The sequence below is a fragment of the Trachurus japonicus genome, chromosome 8, assembly GCF_045865225.1.
Source record: "Trachurus japonicus isolate A0001 chromosome 8, Traja_1.0".
Taxonomy (NCBI): domain Eukaryota; kingdom Metazoa; phylum Chordata; class Actinopteri; order Carangiformes; family Carangidae; genus Trachurus; species Trachurus japonicus.
In genome coordinates, this window is record NC_140914.1 from 15,657,906 (window position 1) to 15,681,534 (window position 23,629).

General features: G+C 41.6%; 1 protein-coding gene across 1 annotated transcript in view; it reads left to right on the top strand.

Annotated features, from left to right (window-relative positions):
• Positions 1 to 23,629, top strand: part of LOC146982920 (ras-related protein Rab-26-like) — a 57,376-nt gene that overhangs the window by 15,626 nt on the left and 18,121 nt on the right. The window contains exons 3-5 of the mRNA XM_085784205.1: positions 6,648 to 6,689; positions 9,828 to 9,894; positions 15,807 to 15,859. Coding sequence (XP_085640331.1) covers positions 6,648 to 6,689; positions 9,828 to 9,894; positions 15,807 to 15,859 — 162 coding nt within the window. The remainder of the gene's footprint in view (positions 1 to 6,647; positions 6,690 to 9,827; positions 9,895 to 15,806; positions 15,860 to 23,629) is intronic.

Consider the following 23,629-nt stretch of genomic DNA (forward strand, 5'->3'; position numbering starts at 1 on the left):
TTATTTTAGTCATCATCATCATCTCACAAACTCATTTCAGACTTATTTGCTGTGAAGACGTAATCTACCTATTTTCAGGCTCTTCATAATGGAGATTTGTTTTGTGTGTGTGTGTGTGTGTGTGTGTGTGTGTTTTGCTCAAAACTCAAATTCCTTAATATGTCACAACATGCTCTTTAAAGGTGCCCTCTGGAGTTTCCATTGTTGCTCACCAAAACATATTGTTTATGTCATTTTCCTCTAAAGAAACATGTTCAATGTATTTCCGTAAACAAAACAAGCTAGTTCTCTTTTTCTTCAAGTATTTTCAAAGCTGTGTCGTCTCCAGCTCTCCAGATGTAATGAACATGTCGGGACATCAGAGAGGAGTCTGTCAAGAGGTTGGGTTTGCTTGCTGCCTTAGAGATGACATAGACAGACCTCACTGTCCTAATCCAGCAGACAGGAAGTTTCCCATTTTAATATTGCAGTCTGTTGAATTTAGACCTGCTAAGTGCTTTGTGTTTGTCTAGAGATTTGTCATTTTGAGAAAGAGCTGCCTCATTTCAGAAAATGTGTCCCAGCAGTTGAGAAAAACTAATAAATCTGAGCAGCATATGTGTTGGCAGATATTCATTGTAGAAGTCTGTGATGACACTGGAGCAAAATAAATAACAGTGCCTCTTGGAGAAATATGAGAGGGAGGGCAGAGAGGAGATAGACATTTTCAATTTGGCCACGCTTATAGAAGCTGTGTTTGCATGCACTGCGTGTGTGTGTCTGTGTGTGTGCTTTCTTGACAGAATAAAACATACTGTACAGTGTGTGTGTGTTTGTGTGTGAGTGTGTGTACTTGCATATTTATGTCTACATGGCAGGGGCGGAAAACTGGAGAATATCATAAAAATTGAAGGACAGGCGAGAGATGTCGGAGTTGCAGCCAACAGCTTGCCCTGCAGCCTGCTCTGTCCTGTGAATCAGCCCCATTATTCACCACCACACATGGTCACAACAAATGCGTCCGTACACTGTTGGGTTCCCGTTTTGATTTGTACCAGGCCAGCGTGTGAAAAGATCCTGGGGAAGCGCTTCGGAGAGGTCAACGCTTACTCTCCCAGTATTCTGCTGAATAATGGATCTGTGGTACAGCATCACAAAATGTTCTGTGTGTGTGTCTGTGTGTGTTTTGTTTTCGTGTGTGTGTGTGTAATGCCAAAAGGCATGTTTGGATCCCAGCAAGAGTCTGCGTTGGTGTGAATGTGTTGCTACAGGTTACAGGTAAAAGATCAAACACAGAGCAGTGGCCTTTTCCAAGAATGGGCTTTAATCTGAAACATGGACTGATGTAAAAAGAGGAAAGAGGCATCCAGGTAAATCTGTAAACCTGCTTCCCAGAGCAGACTCCTGGGGGCTGAATAAAGAGGCTCAGTGGAGTTCAATTTAGCCCAAATCAGACAGTGAAATGGTATTCTATCAGTGCCGCATGTTGCAGTTTTATCTTATTTTTGTTTTATATTTTTTGTGTTCTTCCGCCGCAGTACGATCCCTCTCAGCTAGTGCACTGGTGACATAGAAATGAATCAACCAGCCTTGTGTTTTCTGCAGCAGTGCAGTTACTGGGTCTGAAAGGGACCTAAAGCCCTCAGCTCTTCGAATTCAGGTACAGTAGCCCATTAATGGGAAGGTCCCTGAAACTACTGCTGATTACCGTCTGAAATCATGGTTACCACATGAGCTATGGCCTCCCTGCAAACTGTGCATGATCAGCAGCTGTAGCCAGTCAATGATTGGATCCTATAGGTTGCATTATCTGCGGGTCTGGTGTAATGTGATTTATTGTGCTATCTCTGTCACCAGGAGAATATCCAGTGCATCGTAATTGAGAGTATTTGTAAAAGAGTGTCTTGTGGTTTTGAAAATGCTAACAAGGCTGTATAGAGGAGAGGAGAGGAGAGGTTTACAACCATTTCCTGTAGAAAAGATTCAGATTCAGACCCATTCCTTATTGTCCTGCAATACAATAATACAATACAATAACAGGTAGTCATTTCAACATATATGTAACATAGCTATAAACAAAGCACTAACATTACACTATTAAAGACATTATTCTGTCTTTTTCTTATTGTGCTTTTATTGCGATATGGATCCCCTTGGGTCTGAAATAAAGAAATGAATGAAAAACACTATTCACACACATTACCTTCTGCTGAGGTTGTTCAAAGCAATAATGGCCGATGGAAACAAAACCACTTTTCTTGAAAGTTATATACAGTATATACTACTTTGGACACTTCAGTGTCTGACCATGACAACAGTATCTTTAAAAAATACAATAATAGCCATTAACGTCATGATGCCCCAGTTGTAGGTCAATTATGATGTAAACTAAACTAGCAATGACTTTCTCAAAATTAGAATTTGCGCAAGATATTTTCGTCCTGAGAAAGAATTCATTGTGTGTAATAAACACTCAGAGAGCACGGGAAGAAGAAGAGACAGATTTTTAATTGATATTCGTGGGCGATCTGTCACCATCATCCTCCTCATCATCGACCCAAGTTTTCTGAAGAGCAGCTGATGTAACACGTGCCTCTCTGCAGCGCACAGGGAGGGCGAAGGGGCTGAATGTTTTTAGTACAGTATGTGAGAGCGGGCACGCATACGTCTGTGTCAGCATGACTTAGAAAACTTGACAGCCGGGAGTTCGCTCGACTGCAAAGTAGAGCGCCCTTCCTCTCCGTGTGTGCCCCTGCCCCGCACTTACATGTACTTTATTTCCCCCCACTGCCTTGATTTCAGGTGCACGCTGAGGCTTTTGGAGCAAAAGAAGCAACACATTGAGGAGCGGTATAGCAGCATATAGCCGCTTTCTCATTATCAGTAATGCAGGTTTGTGTGTCATGCACATCCTTTTTGTGGCCATCGTGCTGCTGTTCTTTGCCTCACGCCTCTGCCATTAATGTTTTATCGGCTCACACTTCACGCGCCCCTTCTGAAAGCTCCTCATACATTTGTAATTTATGATCCTTGAGAAGTGCTGTTGGAGTCCCTCGGTACCAACTGTACCTACTCACACTTTCCTTAGGGTGTGTGTCTGAAGAGATGGGGGGGTGGGGGGGGAGATGGGCATTAAATGGCTAACATCCAGTGTCTGGCTGGTAAGTAGAGCAGTTTGTATTTGAAGATGTTCTTTTGTTTGGAGGGTGTTTGCTGCACCTCAGGGATTTACACTGACCTCAAAGTGGTGCCAGCCTCTCAAGCCTCTACTCTGCACATTGTAAGCAAAACATAACTACACAGGGAAGAGCTGCGTCGGCTTGAAAAAGGTTGAAGTGTGAGAAAGTTTTGAAAGTAAAGTGGAGACGGGGTTGTCGGAAGCGTGAGTGACAGTCTGTAATCTACGGTAGACTTTGATTCCCCTCCTGTCTTCTCTTCCACAGCCGACTCACATGTATAAGCGGCTGAAATGCTTTTTATCCTGCTCAGTCCGCGCTCCCCAAGCTTATTAAATCTGTCCTGTTGTGTCCTGTTCTCGCTGATTTCAACTGGTTCCTCCTAAACAAATCCAACTTAATTATAGGTGTAATCAAGCCGGGCTTAGCAGTAGCACCCCAAAATCCTCACCACGGTGCAATCATGAGCTTCTTTTTCTGGGTCACTAAATATTTATGAAGCCTCCAGGCACCTTGTGGGTTGTTTTTTAGTGACAACAACAACATGGAGGAAGCCTTTTGAGACTGTGATTCCTATCAGAGCACGCTACAAACTACAAAGCACATTACAAACTAGCTCGCAGCTCGGCTTGCAACGTGAATATGTATGAGATGGCTCCTTTGTGACTCACGTAGAGGTAAATCAACACGTCAGCGAGGGCCGGATCTCTTTCCGAGCGCTCTGATGGGAGATTAGCATTTTGTCGGGGGTTGAGTATCCTCTGGTTCTCCTCGGGGATCGCGGCATCAGAAGGTCAGCGGTGGCTTTCAGGGGAAACTCAGGGGGGATGATGGTAGGGGGAGGCTTTGAGCGTCACTGTGGCACCAGGTGAAGTAATCCATGCTGCTGTATTTATGTAGGTCACTGGAGAACATCTTGACCTCCTCTTTTTCTGGCTCATGGAAAATGGGAATGCATGTGGTTGAAGGAGATGTTTTCATTATGTCATTGTCCAAGAAAGATATGGAGAGCTGCTGTTCTCCATGCTGATGAAACCCTCGGGGCTTGTAGTGCTTCAGAGAATTAAAAAAATTAAGTTTCATAATAATTACTAATGTCCTACTATTCTAAATGTATATTTATTATCTTATATTTTTTATTTTAACCTTATTTTCTGGCAAGTGTGCTTCATGAAAATACAGGTATCTCATCAAATATTTCTTTTTAGTCGTCGCCAGGTAGAAATTAAGTAAGCTGGCTCTGTCATTGGTCAGGACTTGATAATCAGGACTAGGGCTGGGTATTGTGGCCAATTTCCTGAATCGATTCGATTTCGATTCCTAAGGTTCTAAATCGATTAATCACGATTCGATTCGATTCGATTCGATTTCATTAGAATCGATTCAATCTCCTCTTAAAAAATGAAAATGGCTCAACTCTGTTACAAAATACAATGTTCTTTATTTTTTTCTTTTCACCATAAACGATTCAGCTTTTAAGTGTTAACTTAACTAAATTTGACAGTTTAAACTTGAACTGTAAATAAAACTGTCCCAAGTCTCAAAAGGGCAATTTTGAAATTAGAAAGGAATTGCAAGTGAAAGTGAACTTGAACTGCAACATTCCATCACTGCAAATTGCATTAATTAATTAATTTATAATTAAGGCATTGTTTCTTTAAGTACAAAGTGTCTCAAATCAAGTCTGCAGCAGCTAAAGCTCCCTCCCTCCCTCTTGAGGGAGGAAATGTGTAGAAACGGAGCCCATGGTAAATAAAGTGACAGTGAATGTGTGGAGCGGTTCCTGTGACGAGTCCGGCCCGGTCACGTCGCCTATCTCCAGAGTCCGGGCGTCATGTGTTATGATCCGACGGTCATAAAGTGGAGGAGAAAAGTCGCACTGTGAAAACACGGAGCTGCTCGTGTCCTTTATTCTGCGGTAATACGCTCACCTGCGGCTTGAAGAACATGCGGTTCCTGTAGATGTCTGTCTGTGTGTCAGCGCTTCACCGCTGCCACACACAGACACACACAGCGTCGGAGCGCTCTAGTGAAACAATAACCTGCAGATCACCTGAGCTGACGTGATCTCCGCTCGTAGTTTGGTTTGGTTTTTAATCATATCAAACACAGCAATAGCTACATTGCACAGTTACAAAGAGGAAGAAAGAAACTCCGCTCGTAGTTACTGAGTCAGAGCGTCAGACGTAACCGCGCCGCTGCTTCATCACGCACGAGACTAACGGGGGAAAAAAATCGATCTCATGCCCTCTGAATCGATATTACAAAATTTAAATGAAATCGATTCAAAATCGATTAAATCGATTTTTTTACCCAGCCCTAATCAGGACAGAAGGCTTGAAGGCCCCATAGCTGCATATGTTAGTTTAGAGGGTGACAGGTGAATTAACCAATCACATTTTGATTTATAAGGGGTGAAGGATCCCTGCTGGCCTGAGGGGGTTTAGTTTTTTTCCGTCCAGGCAGGGTTTAGCTACTGTACTATACACAGCAAGTCACAGCACAGATGGCAAAGTCACAGGACAAAAACAAGAAATACCCAAAGGCCCCCCAGCCAGAAGGTGGTCTTGTTCAAGGTAAAACATCAATCATTTTCTGATTTGTGCTTCTCAGCAATGATGATTTGCTGCTTTTTTTTTCTTTTCGTTTTTGCTATAAATAAATCAATCAATCAAAAGAGACTCTCTTTGGGTTGATTAAAACAAGGATGTTGAAGATTCCTCCTTAGGCCCAGGGAAATATAAGAGCAATTTTCATTTTCTTCCTAACTTAACATTTATTCAGTTATTCAAGGAAATAATCCTCAGATTAATTGATGATCAACTAAAAACATTGAGTGCAGTTCTAATTCTCTCCACAAAGAGAGAAACCATAAAAAGTGTAGTGTAGATCAATAAGACGTTCTAGTCCAGTTGTGGGAAGAAGAGTGATGTTGATCAATGAGCTGGAGGGCTCCCTACAGCCGAGATATTTCATAACATAAACGAAGTCCTGTCATCATTTTAGACTGACGTTAATTTGATGGCAGGTTGTTGAGCCTTCTTGCTCTCAGCTCTCAAGACAGAGTCGACCTCTGACCTGGGAAACTGCACATCCACTTAGCTGAGCCTCGCTCTCTGCTGCGTGGTGGAGCAGATCGAAGCCGAGATCAGAGGAATGTCTCCCTCAAAATGAAGAGATGGAGAGAGGTGAGGAGAGCAGGAGTGGGTTAATCCCCCGGAGGGAAGAGGCAAGGCTTCATCAAAAGGGGCCGAAGTGAGGTGGAGACATGCAATATTGATAGAGAGAGGAGAGGAGAGTGTGGCGGGAAGATGAGAGGAAGAGACTGCTCAGATAGGTGTCTGACCACAAACACACACCGAGTGACACGCACTTGCACGCACACTCACAAACCCAAACCCCTCCACACAATGAGAAAGTTGTTTGCAGAGCTAGTTGGAAAAATTGGTGACATTTCAACACTGTCTCTTATTATGTCTTTTTCATTTCCAGAATAAAGTCCTGAACATCGATGGAGTCAAGGTGAAGCTCCAGGTAAGTGCTTTAATTTATCATGATAGTCATACAAAAAAAAAAATCATGAACTCACAAATATATCTACAAAAGATATCAAAATTAAAGAGCTTACCAATTAAAGGACAATTCCAGGCGAATTCAACTCAGGGGTGTATTTTCCTAACATTTTAGGTCTAAAAGAAGGAATCTGAAGATTTTCAGTTTAATCGCTCCTGTTTTGCGGTAGTTGCGTCTGTCCCCGCATCGCCACGGCAGCAATGAATGGGAGTGGATGTAAGTTCCACTGTTTAGGCTGTTTACATCCCTCAAAGCCGCAATTTTTTTCCACAGACAGCGTCAGATGGCGACTCAAACATGCACCGAGAAGTTTATTTACTTCAAGCAAGCCGACATGTTTGTAAAACTAGATCTAATTAAGTCTCCCGGAGTCTCGCGCGAGACCCAGTTGCCGTGCGCGGTGTGTTCAGGAGCAGTGGGAAAAGCTACCGTTTGTGTCATAAACACAGGAATATCAACTCTTTACTTGCTTCAAGTAAAAAAAACTTCTCGGCGCATGTTTGAGTCGCCACCTGACGCTGTCTGTGGAAAAAAATGTACACTTGAAGCAAGTAAAGAGTTGATATTCCTGTGTTTATGACACAAGCGGTAGCTCCTACTGCGCCTGAACACACCGCGCACGGCAACTTGGGTCTCACGCGAGACTCCAGGAGACTTTGAATTAGATCTAGTTTTACAAACATGTCGGCTTGTTGAAGTAAATAAACTTCTCGGTGCATGTTTGAGTCGCCATCTGATGCTGTCTGTGGAAAAAAATTGCGGCTTTGAGGGATGTAAACAGCCTAAACAGCGGAACTTACATCCACTCCCATTCATTGTTGCCGTGGCGATGCGGGGACAGACGCAACTACCGCAAAACAGGAGCAATTAAACTGAAAATCTTCAGATTCCTTCTTTTAGACCTAAAATGATATGAAAATACACCCCTGAGTTGAATTCGCCTGGAATTGTCCTTTGAAGGAACTTGGGGCAGGATCAAGAAATAAGACTCATTAGTGACACGACGGCCGTTGTGGCCGTAAGGGGAACTGCAGCCATCAGCCAAGCCAGCGCGGGGGCACGTATGACACTGTGGCTGTATTCGAAACCGCATACTATACTGCTAGTACCTAGTGGAGTAGTTTTAATTTGTGGAAAAGGGGCGTAATATGTCTCCTTTAACATACACCAACTCCAAAGACAGAGACAGTGCTATTGTTAGCCTGACAAACTGCCAACAAAACATATTATTTAGCTCTGAGGCAGCATTATAACATTATTTCAAACACTACAGACAACAGAGGTACCAAATGTCCTGCAGTGATGATAAGTAACCCACCTACTGATGACCTAGTCAACATTGTGAGCTGCTGAGATGACCCCCGGGCTCATGCAGCAGACAGGTCCTCACCACGCTGAAAGAAAATGCTAAAACTAGACTATTATGGGCGAGAAATTGATTGATATCTCGACTGTAGGGAGAGATTGATTGCTTGGGTACACTAACGTAGGTTGCTGTTTTTACAGATTCAGCCTATCACCGCCCCCAGTGGCATTAGTTTGACCTTAGGGGCCATTTTAGCTTTAGCAGTGCTTATTTTTCACTTTGGCTATAGCTACTGCATGCGCCTAATCACACATAGCCTAATGAACTAAAGCCCTGTCTGTGGCCTTATTTTGTGAGGACAGTTAATGATCTGGAGACAAAAAGATACTCAAAGATAATTAGGTCTTATCCATCTCTGTGAACACTTCCCATTAGGCTTGGAGGTTTCTTCCTGTCTCCACACCTCATTCACTTTTTTAAAACTGGCACGCATACTGAGGACAAGTCAACATTATTGTATGTTTGATATTTCTGTGAAACACTGTAAGTAATTATGCAAATCATCCCTAATGATCTTAATTACGGGTTGACAGAGGCTAGTGCAGAGGGCCTTTGCTCTGTGATGTATTCATTTGGGGTTAATTGGCTTAAAGTCAGTTTGCAGAGCAGCCTATAGCCTAGAAACACAGAGGGAGAGTTAATTTTTCCTCCTGTAATTGCCATTCCTCATTACTGCCACTTGGATCCTGGGGGGACACTTGCCCCAGGGGGAAATCAGAAGGGAGAGACATTTTTTCAGGGAGCTGGGGAAGAGAGGAGAGGAAAGTGGTTTGGTTAGGCATGCACAGTGAATGATAATGCCTGTACCTAAACAGGTGGGGCGCCAGAACCAATTGCTGAAAAATAAATAAATAAATAGATAAAGCTATTGTTTTTCATGCAGAATCTAAGTGACTCGGCTTGTGCTTGAGGTACAGGGGAAAATGTAATTGCCATTGCAGCCAAAAAATATGATGAGAAAGAGTGTTGCCTGATGAAGAAAAGAAGCACTTAATTAGTCTTTTTCCACTTCTGTTGGAGGAGCGGTATCAACTGCAGGTGATTTTCATTCAATATCACGATCCAGGCTGTGTTAAGAAATAAGAAGGATGTGAAAAATGAAAGGAAAGCAAAGTTATCAATTATGACTCAGGCGTCAGTAAATTGGTAATTCATGGCGAAATAGAGCAATCCATATTTGTATCTTACCCACCTACAGATTAGTTTTGCATCTTTGATGTGATTCAATCTCACTTTCTTCAACCACTTTTTGCTGTTTTCAGCAAGACACAGTTGGTGTCTGGCTGATGAACACAGTGCGAAATAATTTGATCTTTCTGTCAGGATTTAGAGGAGGCTAAAGTAGAGCTAAAAGTAGAGTGGATATTGGACATTCTTCAAGTGTTCAAATAAGCAAGCCTTTCCTTGTTTGCCATAATAGCCTGATTGTGATAATATATCAGTGTTGTGTTTACAGTTTGCTGTGCTGCCCCCGAGTGACCAAGTAAATCAATTAGTGCAGCTTTAAGCACAGCATCTTCTTCAGGGCTGAAATCACAACACCGCTCAATACTCCTGTCTTGTTTCTCATTTCCATATCCCACAGTCATCCTATCCTTACCTATCACGGCGCTAAACTGAATGGATGGGTTGACAATGAGCTCCAGCAGACTGACAGTGCATGCAGAGGACTTATTAAAAAGATAGAAACTTCCCTCTAGCAAGTGATTACCTCCCTCTCTCATTCTCTGCAGATCTGGGACACAGCTGGACAGGAGCGGTTCCGCAGTGTCACTCATGCCTACTACCGTGATGCCCATGGTGAGACGCTCACACATACACACACACACCAGAACACACTCCTGTAATTGTTGTGATGCAGATTTAGCTTTTTCGTAGTTGGAGAGTTTGGCACAGTTTGTGTTGACAGCAGGTTTTCACATCTGATGCACATCCTGTACTGTACAGTAGGTGTGTGTGTGTGTCCTTTCAAAACCATAATTAACAGTATTTAAGTGTTTGAGGTGAGAGTATACATTGCCGTGCATAAAGGTATAGAGAATCTGTTTCAGGGAATTTTGTTTGGACCCAGAGCACCATTGTGAAAATAAAGTTTTATTCCAGTTATAACTCAAAGCCGTGTTTGTGTCGAAATGCAGGTGACTTTGTTTTTCTTCCACTGTGCAATATTATCAAGCGTTGAGGTCTTTACAGCTCTGCTGAGATGGAGGGAGAACACACTCCTTTTGATGATCTTTAATCAGTCTTCGCCGATACGTTTGTGTATATCTACTTTTTATTCATCATGATGTCCTTATTAGCCATGCAAGTCCATTTAGAAAGCCTTGAGTGGTTACACTCCATCGGTTTCTTGCAAAGCCGGCGATCGAGGCAGAAGTGCTCGTTGGAAATGAATCAAATGCACATAAGATGGTGTTCGGAGCACAAAAACCTTGAGCAATAAAACAGCACATTATGATGTTCTTAGCCGTCTTTCATCTTTGTTTTTTTCTTTTACCATCCAGGTGAGTTTATGTTTGAGCGAGCCGAGTAGAACACACACACAGCATCAAGGCTGGTGAAGCTGTTATATAGGACCAGGTGCACCAGAGAGAGTTGAGGCAGTGTTCTCATGATAGTTTCATGTCCTCATATCGCACAAACAACTGCTTTATATGACTTGCTTTAGGGTTCCTGACAGAGTACTGCTTCTCTCTGAGGGTGGAGAAATGGTGGCACTTGATATTAAGGCAGTGTTGCAGTGTGTGTTTGTCATTTTGTCCCCCAGTATGTGTACTGTATATGGAGAATGCCTGACCTGAAGTGGTCTTTTAATCTCTGGTCAGTCAGGAATCCCTGTGCGATCAAAGGGAAGTTTTACCATCTGGACTCTGTGTGTCTGCATAATCCATTTTTAAGTTTTACGCAACTTAAGCAGCGCTGGGTTTTCTGTGCATGTGTCAGCAACTCCGTGCATACATGATTTAGTGAGTGTAAACGATCTGTGTCTGTGTATTATCCTCATTATGCATGTCACGGTTTGGCAGTCAGCTTGTATAATTACAGCAGGATTTATTTGTGTCTCTCTCCTAAAGGGGACCCTGGAGCGCTTTTAGCACAGCCGGTTTCAGGCACGATGCCTGGGGAGCATATCATCCTCTGAAAACCACATCTCACATCTTTGGCGGATAGCCCTTTTGCACTTGTATCTACCTCTGCGTTGGGAATTTTCCTCGCTTTTCCATTATTACCGTGAAGCCTATGAAACAACGAGTTCAGCTGGGTGCACTGTCTGTACCACAGAACACAGTGCTACATCAAGGAGGTGCATCCTAATTATCACAGATGTGACCTTTTTAAAATGTTGATCACCTTCTCACCTGTCTGTTCTAAGCGCTGGAGTCAGAAAAAAAGTAGAAACAGCCTCTGGCATTGCTGGAGAAAAGTATTTAAGATAGGACAGAGGATACAACTTTATTTTCTGTACATGGAAGAATTTTAAACGCTTGATAGTTTCATTTAAATGAAGAATTATACAAAAAAATATTCTGTGTCTAATTGCAGTGTTGCAGTAAAAGTTGAGTCATCAGTTGAACACCCATGTAGATACAAGGCGTATAAATGTTGCTGACTGTGATTCACTATGACTATGACAAACCTGAACAAGCCACTGTTTTAAGCAACAAGCAGCCGTGGAGCTTTGAAGCCTCTGAAGCCCTGTACGAGCTGCTGGTTTGCCCGACCTTCAGTATTATGTTCAAATGGAAGTGCATACATTTTGATCTGCCTGCTTACCTCCTCACTGTGTTCGCTCCTGACTGTCAGTCTCTGTGAACCTTGAAAAACCTCTGAAAAAACAAACAAAAAGTTTCCATCTGTGAAGCATGTTTTTTCCCTTCCTTGTTTCCCAGCAGTGAATGTATCATGTTACTGCTTATCAAGCAGCTGTTGCAGGTTTTACAGAAGGTCAAAGTGGCTTTCTTTACTACCAATTCAGCACTCTACATCTGTTTACATCAAAGTGCTCTATGAAAAGCCAGCTGACTATAGGCCGTGCAATGAATTATATGGATTTTATGACTTGCTGACCCTGATGGTGCTAATTTTAATGTAGAGTCTAATAATGATATACACCCAAGTGGTATGCAGGAAGATTAAAGCTGATGTAAGTAATACATTTAATTCCTGTATCAGTTAATGTTTAATGATTATAATGTAATTACAATGGTGTGATAAGTTCACTGATTGGTTCCCATTATCCAAAGTGGCTGGTACATTGATACGTTTCTTGGTGTGTTATTGCCATCAGCAGTTGATCAACAAAACTACATGCCTGTGCAAAATACTATAAAAAGTAATATTGCTCAAAACTCTACAGGTGTCCCTTTAACAAGTTATTTAATACCAAGACGAATAGCAGTGACTTACAAACTGTTTTATTTTTTAATGCATTTTTAAATAGTTAAATCCAACTTGTCTGGACCAACTATTTACTGTACCTCAGTGTACCCAACTGCTAATCTATAGCAGTCAGAGACATGCATCAATCAGCATTTTGTTTTGCCACATATCTGGAAATTCATTTATAATTTGTGTTAGATTTACATGGCGACTAGGCCGCTGACACCTGATTGAGAACTAAACTGGTGTTCAGCAACATTTTACAGCTACAGTTGGCAACACCACTACACAATGCAGGTAGCAAAATGATTAAGTCTGACAATGCATCAAGCTTTTGATGAAATGATGATTAAATGAGGCTACAAATCTACATTGTGTTGAATTCCACAACAAGCCACAGTTTAAGTCGTGCTTAGGTCGCACAAGGACTTGGACCTGCCTTTGGTTGGTGTAACAGTTTTATGGTTTTCTACTGTTATATGCAACAAGATTGATGTTTTAGCCGGTGACAGTGAGATTATGGTGCAGTAAAGGATTTGCAGCCCGCTCAGTTTAGAGAAGCCTGACGGCACAACTTTCATGACCCTAAACCCATTTACGCACAACTTGCAACTATAAGCACACACGCGCGCACACAACGAGGGCCGAGGTGGAGAATGATAAATGGAGCTAATTGTCACTGCCATAACTTTTGGGGGGGCCAAAGCAGAGCTGCAGGCTCAGGGAGTCCAGTGCATCCACAGAGAGGATGGATGTAGGAGGGTGGAGGAACTGTGCCTCAACAAAGGGAAGAAGACAGTGAGAGAGAGGCATATACAGTAGAGAGGGTTATTATAAATGATGGTGGATAGTCCGTGGATCTGCTGTGTGGAAGAAAAACAGTTATCAGATGCCCCCCCAAAAATAAATAAAATAAAATAAACATTTGTTTATTATTTAGTTTCAGAAGGAGGATCTGAGCTATATTGGTGATCTCTATGGAAATGGCAGATTTCCCTCAAGATCGAATTGAATGAGATTAAAATGCACAGTATTTGCAAACTGCACATTATTTCCTTTCACTTGGTCTTTGACTTGTTTTTGTTTTCACCTTCCTTTAATCTGGTCGTTTGATGCTTGACTCAGTCAGTCGGTGACCTGGATGCATCAGGAGCAACCTGATGAACCTGGGGAAACCAGAGCTGATCTGTATCAGTAATCTACTTATTCCAGTTCACATGCTACAAGTGATTACATTTGGTAAAATAGGCACATTTATTAAGATTATGCTATATTTAACCTTGAGGATGATCAGTGTGTCCACTAAAACAACAGATTGGACCAGTGTGCTTTTGGAAATGTAAAATCATCAGGTTTATTATTATTTTTTGCTTTAAACAGAATACTAAAGAAGCATATTTGTATTCAGTTGAGTCTGAGTAAACAAAACTATTGTTTACCTCTCAAGCCCTGTTTTCAAAACTGTCTAAAAAGGTTTTATTTCACTAATGTTTAATGTTCTGACCCTGTAATTCATGTAGGCGTTGTGATTCACTTGTTAGATTTAATGAAAAGCGTACAAGGTCGAATTGAAAATTGAATTATGAAATGATTCATGCAATCCAGCTGGCATGAGGAAGTGATGTAAAGCTGGATACGATGTGTTGATGTGAGGGAAAGAGCAAATGTGAAGAAGAGACTAATCATAAAGTTTTCTCCAATTCCCTTTGCTTGACTTCCATCTGCGTTGTGTTTTATCTTTTCTCTTCATGGCTGTCCTTCTTTTCACCCTTTAAAGTGTCTCACCAGTTTAGTTCTTTCTGTCCTCTGTTGTATTGCTTTTTATTCTCTATAATCTACTTTTCCTCCTCACATCAAGTCTTTGTCTATTCCGCACTTGCAATCTCTGCTCACTTCCTCATCCAAACCTCAATTTCCCCTGCTCCATTTGCCAGTAAATCTCACATATAATGAGACCTTGTGATTGAATCCACTGTTTCCAGCACACAAAATAAAATGTATGACCTGTATATTTCACGCACATTACAAATGAGTGACTTGCTTATCTAATTTTTCACAAATAACAATGGGAGCTGGCCTTTTTACAGATACTGGAATGTCATTAATAAAAATAATAAAAATCCCAAGAGCATTGTTAAATAGACCTGGCAGAAAAGGCATGCATTAATCTACACACGCACACACTCGGTAACATCTGCTGCAGTTTATGATTTTTTCCATCTCCTAGCTTCAAACATTGGATGATAGCAGGAGGAATGAGAAGCACCTTCAGGACAAGTTTAGTCTAGAGCTTGGCTTTATTACACAGCTGTCAGTCTGTATCATGTTCTGCCCTTCTAGGCCACATATTTCTCAGCTGCACAGCCCCTCACTGCCTCGTATACCTGTGCTCCAGGTGAGCCGCTCTGTGCAGAGATAGAGACATGGGCTGAGGCATCTGTGCAGTTCAAAAGGTCCTTTCACTCTCGTCTCCTCAATTTAATCCTCACTCACAGTGTCAAGTGGAAAACCTACAAAATACGCACACTGTTAAATTCCACAGTGTATGTATTTGCCAGATTAAGACTGTAAGCACAGAGGATCAGATTTTTGTGTCATGTTCTATTAATTATGATCATGAGTTAACATAAACAGAGCATGAAATTGCTGTGCTGCTTTCAGTGTTTTAATTTGGTCCATTTCAACAAACATCAGTGTGAGCAGATGTTATGTCTCAACACAGGGAGCGACATATGGGCTTGTTCTTGTAACACATTGTTACAGGGACTCAGTGAAGTTAGTCACTGGGGACATGAGCAACAATTCTGACACACTACTAGGATTTTAAACTGCCGCATAATTGTGCACAGTGTATTTATAATTATGATCTCTGTTGCCGAGCCAAGCATCTGCATCACCTGTGAGCTAAAATACATGCCATCTTACAAGATGTGCAATTTTTTTAATGAATTATCTATAAAGCTAAATCTTCCTCTTGCCTGATCCATATTCCTCCTTTTTTTTATTATATTGTTCAAATCATGAGTATTTCAAGAAGACAGAAAAGTTACTAAAAACGTCTTGCAAATATATACAATATATACTTATCTGACAATGGGTAATGCAACTACATTAATTAGCAGCTAACACAGTGCTGGATCTATGTAGTGCACAGCTTCTGCCTTTATGACCAATTGTTGGTGTTGCATTGTGGGTACTGTAGGCACCAGGTTTAGACAAGAAAAGGGGTTCTGCTTCTGCTGTGTCTATTCTAATGCTTTTGTGATTATTATAAGGATGCAGTTTTTTATTTCAATCAAGCACATCAGACAGACTTTCTTTGTGTCTTTCAGCTCTCCTTCTGCTGTATGATGTCACCAACAAAACATCCTTTGACAACATACAGGTGAGTCACTTACTGTAGCTCTGTATTTAATAGTTTCATAGCTGCTTTAACTAGATGCCTGTGAATGATTCTGTGGTAGAGCTGGCATCATCTACATTTTCATTCTCTCACTTATTATTTCTACTTTCTGCGAAGGGATATTGTCGTTCTCTCATAGCCATTTGTACTGAATGTCACGTCTGATGTGGTAATTATTATTTATTATTAATTTAGATTAACTTTACCTTGGCCCATCAGATTCCATTAATTGAAAGGCTGTGGCTAGATCCTGATGACACACATTGTAACAAAAGGCTGAGTAAGGTCTGATATAGCATTAATTATAGATGAATGGATGACTGGATGATACAGCTTTGTAATAGCAAATTGCTAAATTGTATTCAGTCAGTCTCATTGTCGTTATGAACCCACATTTTCATCCATGTGACAGATGACTGAATGGGACGCAAAAGCGATTTGAAGGTCTCTGTATCATTTTGTTGGGCACCAAAGAAAAAAAGAAGAGAAACACAAAAGAACAAATAGGAGCATGATTGAATGTGATTTAGTGTGAGGTAGCACAGTCAGCTTTTAGCCCAAGCTTTATGTTCTGTCTATGGACTGGAGACTATTCAACTGTCCAGTCATCTGGCAGACCTCCAGTCCTTTTCTTCGCCCCTCTCCTTCTCTCTCCACTGAACTCTAATGCCCACAAAGAGGGGAACAGTATAAGAGTTTAAATGTGACTTAGCATGGCTGCCGTCATTCTTAGACCCAAATGTTGGCAGTGAAAGCCAGCAAAACATCATGACTTGTTCAGTAGCATTTAGATTCTGCTCCTAATCCTCTCTAAACCTCTCTAAAGCTATTTGTCCTCTCCCTGACATTCCCCCTGTAGGACCATATACCTCCAAACTTATTAAACTGAAATATAATAGCTTTTATTAAGCAATTGAGTTCAGATAAGTGATATTTTATGAGTCTCCGTGGGGAAATTTGCATTCTGCATTTTAACCATCCTAATTACATCTGAACACGTCTGAGATCAGTGTCTTGGTCAATAGCAGCAGTATTTCTCAAAGGGCTGACTTATTTAAAATGCATGATTGTGGAGTGTGGAGGGAAATTGTGAAACAAGCAAACTCAACACATTGTAGGTACCTGACGTGTTGAACAATGCTGACTGCTGACCGCTGAACCACTGCAGTGCCTGTTCTCACAGACTGCACAGACTGTGAAATGTTGGTGCTTATGCCCTCTGACAACAGGAAGACCGAAAACAGATTAGATGATGGAGGATGAAACTGATGAGAATCACCTGAGCACTCACGGAAAGGAAGCCATTTACTATATCAGAATTTTATTACCTACATCATGTGCCCAGACAGACATTGTACAAAGCTCCTTGAACAGAAACTGTGCACTGAGACCATATAGCTTACAATAAATAAAAAAAACAACTCAGTCTGTCCCCCAGAACACAACAGTTTACAAATCAAAGCACAATCTAATCTTGGTTGACCAGACATACTCCCTGTATTGATTCAGCTAATTAAAAGAAAATAATTAGAAATTAACAACTTGCAGCATGCGTTGGCCTCTATAACAGCTTTCACAACTAAATGTCACAAGATGATGTAATATGCAAAACAGCACATTCATGATGTCATCGTGTCTTATTTGCATTCAAGTGTCAGCTGGTCATCTGTTCGCTTCTCTGCTAATCTCTCGCATACACAGACAAGTTCTCAGTAAACTGCCCTTTTCGTGCTTTCTGTTGTCACCCATTAACTGTACATGTTAGTTTCCAGGCCATTTCCAAGCTGCTGCTCTGCTGTTCACAATTCGACGTTAAAATTGTTACTTCATCTATAGAGAATGATGTTAAAACTAATGTTTCTAGGCACACTGCCATTTTCTTTAAACTGTTGCATGTTTAAATAGCAAATACATTTGAGAACCCATGGTTGGATTGACCAACAAAGGACTGGTGTGAAGTCACTGGGGCAGTGTTTTATTGTTATTTTAAGGATGCATTAGCAAGGGAATATGTGTGCACACTTATCCTTTTATGCACAGGCAGAGTGAGCTGAAAATGAGCTTCAGATGTTTGGAAAAGTCAGGTGGAACATGACAATAGAGTCTCAGATGGTCAGAGTGTTCTTTGTGGCAGTTGCACAAGGTTGCATCATGCATGAGTTCTTCAGGGTTTGTCCAAAGTTTCATAGGGAACCAAAAATGTGTTAACACTTATCATAATATAAAACAGCATCTGTGATTGTTTGTCTCTATAAGTCGGCCCTGTGACAGACTGCCAACCTGTCCAGGTGTACCTCGCCCTCCCCCTGTCAGCTGGGATTGGCTCTAGCCACCCGTGACCCTGCATGGATGGATGAATATCATTAAAGACTATAGTTATGACTCTCTTCTCCTCTAATTAGACAATTTGTCCGAAATCATGTCACCAAAGGGATCTGAAAAGCAGGTAAATACAGCAACAAAGGTGCTAAGTTGTAGTTACTTGGCTAGCCAACACTGGTGGCTTGCTTAAATTGCAGTGATAGCGTTCGGCCCCTCTGTTGTGTCAAGCCAAAAAAAAAAAAAGGAAGCATCATAAATGGGGGCGGAAAAGCCACTGAGGAAAAGTCAAACTGTGAGTACACTTTTCCAATCAGTCAAATTAATAATTCATGTTTTCATCAATAATAAAAACGATCTGCTGTCTCAGGGTACAGAACTGAACAATGATCCTCTTTCCTCCTTGATGTAGAGAGAAACAGGCTGAGCACTGAGCAGCACCACTTGTTCCATTTTATGAATATAAAACCTCTCACATTTGCCTCCTGTAAAAGTCAAAGCAGTCAGGACCATGAAATGGCAGCTTTTCAAAAACATCTATCTCCTCCATTACCATTCTTCATGGTGCCACTGCTGTCAAGAGGGATTGAAGCTGTGCCAGCCGGTGTCACAGTGTCATCATACCTGCTGTTTCGCTCTGTGTAGAAAGTGTGCCCTGCAGCGGGAGGGGTGGCAATTTTCAACTGCTTTAATTGATACTGGTCATCAGATAAAATGGCTTTTTCAGAGCAGCAACGAGGCTGTTAAGGGAAATGGAGGTTATTTTGCCACCGGCCTCTGCAAGAGAAATACGATGTGCGAACCTGCCCTGAGGGATCATTAAAACAGGAGATGGTGCTTCTTTAGCTGCAGGTGTGAGCGGTGCAGTTTACAGGGAGGAAGAATGGATGTGTGTGAGCATGGAGGCATAGGAGAAGGACACGGATATGTTGACAGGCAATAACAGAAGGAAGGATGAATGACGAACAAAGATTTCAACCATTTGAAACGAGTGTAACAAGTGTGTTGCAAAAAGAATATCAGACACTATACCCAGATATCTCAGTAAAACGGTGTTGAAAGGCATTCATACTGTAGCTCGCCTGTGCAAACTGCTTATAATGAACCATAGTTGTATTTTATTGTAGAGTATATGTTGTCAATGTCCCCTGTGAGTGCTGTCTGTTCTGGAGGGTTTGACTCACCTGTAGCTGTGGCTGACTGGGCTCTATCACCCACGCAACATAAAATCCTCTCAAATATTACCAACTGTCCAGAGAGTACAGAACAACAGATTAAGTATTTTTCCCATTTTGATGAATAGACCAATGTTCACCACAAAGAGTGACATGTTGAATTTGTCATTTTTGTTTTTCTGAATATTAAAACGAACGTTGGCTGGACTTGTTTTTAGCTGCTCCACGTCACTTTTGTAACGCATGGTGTAAATATTACCCCAGAGTTGTGAAGCCCCCCCTAAACTGAGATTTTTGGACACAATGCTGGCTCCAGTTTGAAATCTCTGGGGGTTGCATTTTCATCAGAAACAGAGACCTTTGGAAAAAGACAAGTCAAAATGTGTGTGATGATAAAGATCTCCTCCTAAAGATGCCCTTATATACCAAAAGACCACAACACTCCTCTCTGTTCTTCATTCTTTGCTGTGTTGTGTTACATCTCACCCCTGCACTGTTGCAGCTTCACCACGCACTGACACTGTTGAAGTTTATTACTTGAATCCGTTTTGAGTCCCCCAGAGAGAAATTAGGGGTAATCTTATGAAGCACAGTTTGACAAGTCCTCCCCTGCCCTGCTTTAGCCCTCCTCCCTCCCTCCTTCCTTTATCTTCTCCATATCCCTGCACCACATTCACATTCAGTCACTGTCTATTACAGTGAGGATGGCTACAGATGCCTGCTGGCACACTGCTGCCTAACAATCACTAACTCATGTTAATGAACGCTAATGGTGATGAATGCCACCCTGAAGGAGATGGGAGAAATGAGAGGGTCAAATCGTTCTCTCCTCTTCCGCCCTCAGACCCACTCCTCCCTGCGGTGTATCGTTGTTTCCCCAGCCAGGAGACATTTAGGCAAGCAGAGCATTAATGTCATCTGAGCTGTCAGATGATGTTAATGGAGAGAGAGAGTCTTAACAGGCAAAGAGGGGCTCAGTCAAAACAGTTCATCTTATACTCTCACATGCTTCGTGTGAAATATCAGCTGCTTTCATTTGGTTAGAATGAAAGTTGTTTGTCATTTCTTTAAGTCTGTATGAACACCTTTCACACTACAACCTGGGTTAAAGTTATTGAGGTGTTTGATGGTGATCATCAATTTTTTTTTTTTGTTTAAGTAATACACCATGGTAAAGTATTTGTTGGTGTAAGCCATCTGAGCTGAAATACATAAAGCATTTAGTAGTGTGATGAATGGCTTCTTGTCAGAAGTAATGCTTCAGGGAGACTGTAGGAGTCCATTTAGGTCTCAGCTGCAAATCATTTGTCTGGGTTACTCTCTCCAAAAAGCAGCCTGGCCTCTGTGGCGCTATCACTCAGAGAAAAGGAATCATTTGCCGTGGACGGGAATCGAAAAGATTGTCAAATCAGGACCATTCAGTGTGCTCTAAATGTCAGTTAACCTGCAGGTCCTGAAATGCACCATTTAAAAAGGGCAGAAGATTGGTCTGGTGATTAGAGAGATTCTAAGCAACTGAGAGTCTGTCCTCACCAAAACGTAAAAATAAGGCTACGTTTACACGGAAACGACCTGAACAGAAAATGCAAAAGTGGCGTTGCGTTCTCACTTATTTTTGCGTTTAGACGAGCATTTTTGGGGTGGAAATCTGCGTGGATACAGTGGCGCAAAAGCCTGTGGAATTCAATGTTGTATGCACGGCAGGCGCTGAGGTGACAGTGTGGCACACAACACACACCACCACCAAGTCCGCACGCCAGTTTTTTTCCTCTTCTTCTTCTTGATTTCCGGCAGGCTGCACACCATCCATCCACGCTGTCGCCGTCTAAACGACAGGCACATCCAATGAAATATCTTCCCGTTTTCATCAGCGAGCGTTGTCGTGTAAACAGGGCCAAAAACATCAGCTTTGTTCCCTTGTTCACATTGTGCACATGTGCAAAAGATGTCTATTTACTAACTGTGCCTTAATCTGAACAAACTTTAAACCACTTTATAGCAACAAACAAGCTTTAAAAACAAGGTTGACATATTATTATCCAGTGATAACTGTAGCTGACATGTTGGCAAACTATTGCAGTTTACACACCCATCCAAATATGAAGCAATGAGCCTGTGCATGAGTGATAGAGTAATCGAAGTGGGAAATGTGCTACATAAAAACAATCAATTTACCTTCTAATTACACACTCATTTTATTGTAAAAAATATTATTCAGAACCGCTTTAAGGATAGTTGTGTGAGATCACGATACGGTTATTAAAATCATAAAAAACTAGCCAATAGTTTTTAGGGCTTGTTGATCCTTTAGCAAGACATCAGCTCCAGCTTTGCTTTCTCGTAGTTGAACCTCCACTCTCGACTGCATACAAAAAAAAAAAATTCCCTTCAGCATTTTCACCATATTAGAATTGATCAGGCTCTGGCAGTGACCCAGGTGAAGCAGCCTGGGAAAGACACAAACTCTGTTTCATACTGACTGTGCAGATCAATAGCTCCTACCTGGATTACAATACATTCTCCATTAATGTAATAAAACGTTTCTTATTGAACAGTCCGGACTTGATGATGTATTACACCGTATAGCTGCACTTGCTCCTGTGCTTGCAAGTGTGTTTGTGCGCATGTGCATGTGTCTGCTTGTGCTTGTGCTTGATCATGCTTGGATGTCTGTGTTGCACAAACCCAATAGAATAAATGACATGTAGCCCTCATCTGTGTGCCTTCATTCATCTCCCTCAGTCTGGGTGGGGGGGCACATGGACTGGCTTCAAATGAAATGGCCGCCTGCCGACCACGTAGCTGGTACTTAAATGTCATGGCACCACCACACCAGATGGTGATGAGAGAAACTGTCAGTAAATAATACAGTGAATTCAAATACCATTCATTTATAATCAGCATAGACACTGGCATTTTAGAAGTGATTAGTTTGCAGGTGTCATGTAAAGAAACCGTGGTTCTATAAGCTGAGTGAGGTCATGACATGCAGTAATTCTCCGTCATTATCTTGTCACTCATACATCACCTGTAATTTGGAACATTATTAGTGTGTCAGCTCGCTATAGATCGCTGCCTGTCCTTGGCTGTGGTTGTACATGGTCCAGCCAGTGGAGGGGAAATGATTTGCGCCGTTCAGGCAGCTGCTTTCTGTGGACATTTCCATTTACTTTGATGACAGCAGCAAAGTGACAAAACGGACCGTACGCTCACCTGCGCACAAACATGCACTCAAGCGCAAGCACAGTGGATTGAGACGGTCCTATTAGTTGCATGCTTTGGGCTGTTCGCAGCAGTGTTTGATTTGCCGGGTGGAAAGAGGTTGAATTTCCTCACTCGTTGTCCTCGTCTCATGTTTTTTATTTCACTTTTATGGCTCTGAAAAAAGGCTCCTCTTTGTTGTGGAGAGCTTGGAAAAAGGATGGCCATCTCCTCTCCACCATCTCACTGCTCTCTTTGTTACATAACACATCATTTCTGCCTGCTCACCAGAAAAGTGCCTTTTATGTTCCTCTGAGTTTGTTGCAACTCTGCAGAAGGAAGCTCTTTACCTGTGAGGGGGCTGACAGAGGTCAGAGCTGTTCAGACTCTTTCAGAACCAAATATAATTTATAGACTGTCTCTTTCTGGTCTCTTCTTTAACTGCAAAGCTCCGTGAACTATTATATTATGTTGAAAAATCAAAGGCAGCTTTGTCATAAATTGAAGGGCTTAGCTGGTACTTCATTTATTTGGATTTCATGTGCTTTATTATATCAGAGTATCCAAGAAGGACAGGCATATATTAGTTCTATTGTTTGCTCTGCCATTACTCTGAAATATTATAATGAACTCATGGTGTTAGTGGCATATGAAAGGAAGAAATACTCAAGGACAGTTTGAAATCCGATGACAAGGCCGGTTTGAAGAGAAATGTTCTTTTCGAAAAGCCTTGGGTGTAGAGATTTTGGATCTATAGTCCATAAAAAGAAACATGCTGCATAAAAAAAGCTGTTCTGAAACTGAAACAACGCCAGAAAGAAACTATAAAGAGTCTGAAGTCTGTGAAGAGTCTTTTCTGCTTCAGGAAAAACATTTGCTAACTTAAATGCAGGGTTGTAAACAGAAGTTTTTTTTTTAAAGAAAGTTCCCCCAAAGCTTCTGTTTTTTTGTGGATGTTGTTTTGTATGCACCAACTACTTCTACATTTTTCCCCAAATAACATTTCTGATAGAGGTTCATGAGAGCCAGGGGTGTTGCACTATGTTTTGTGTCAGCT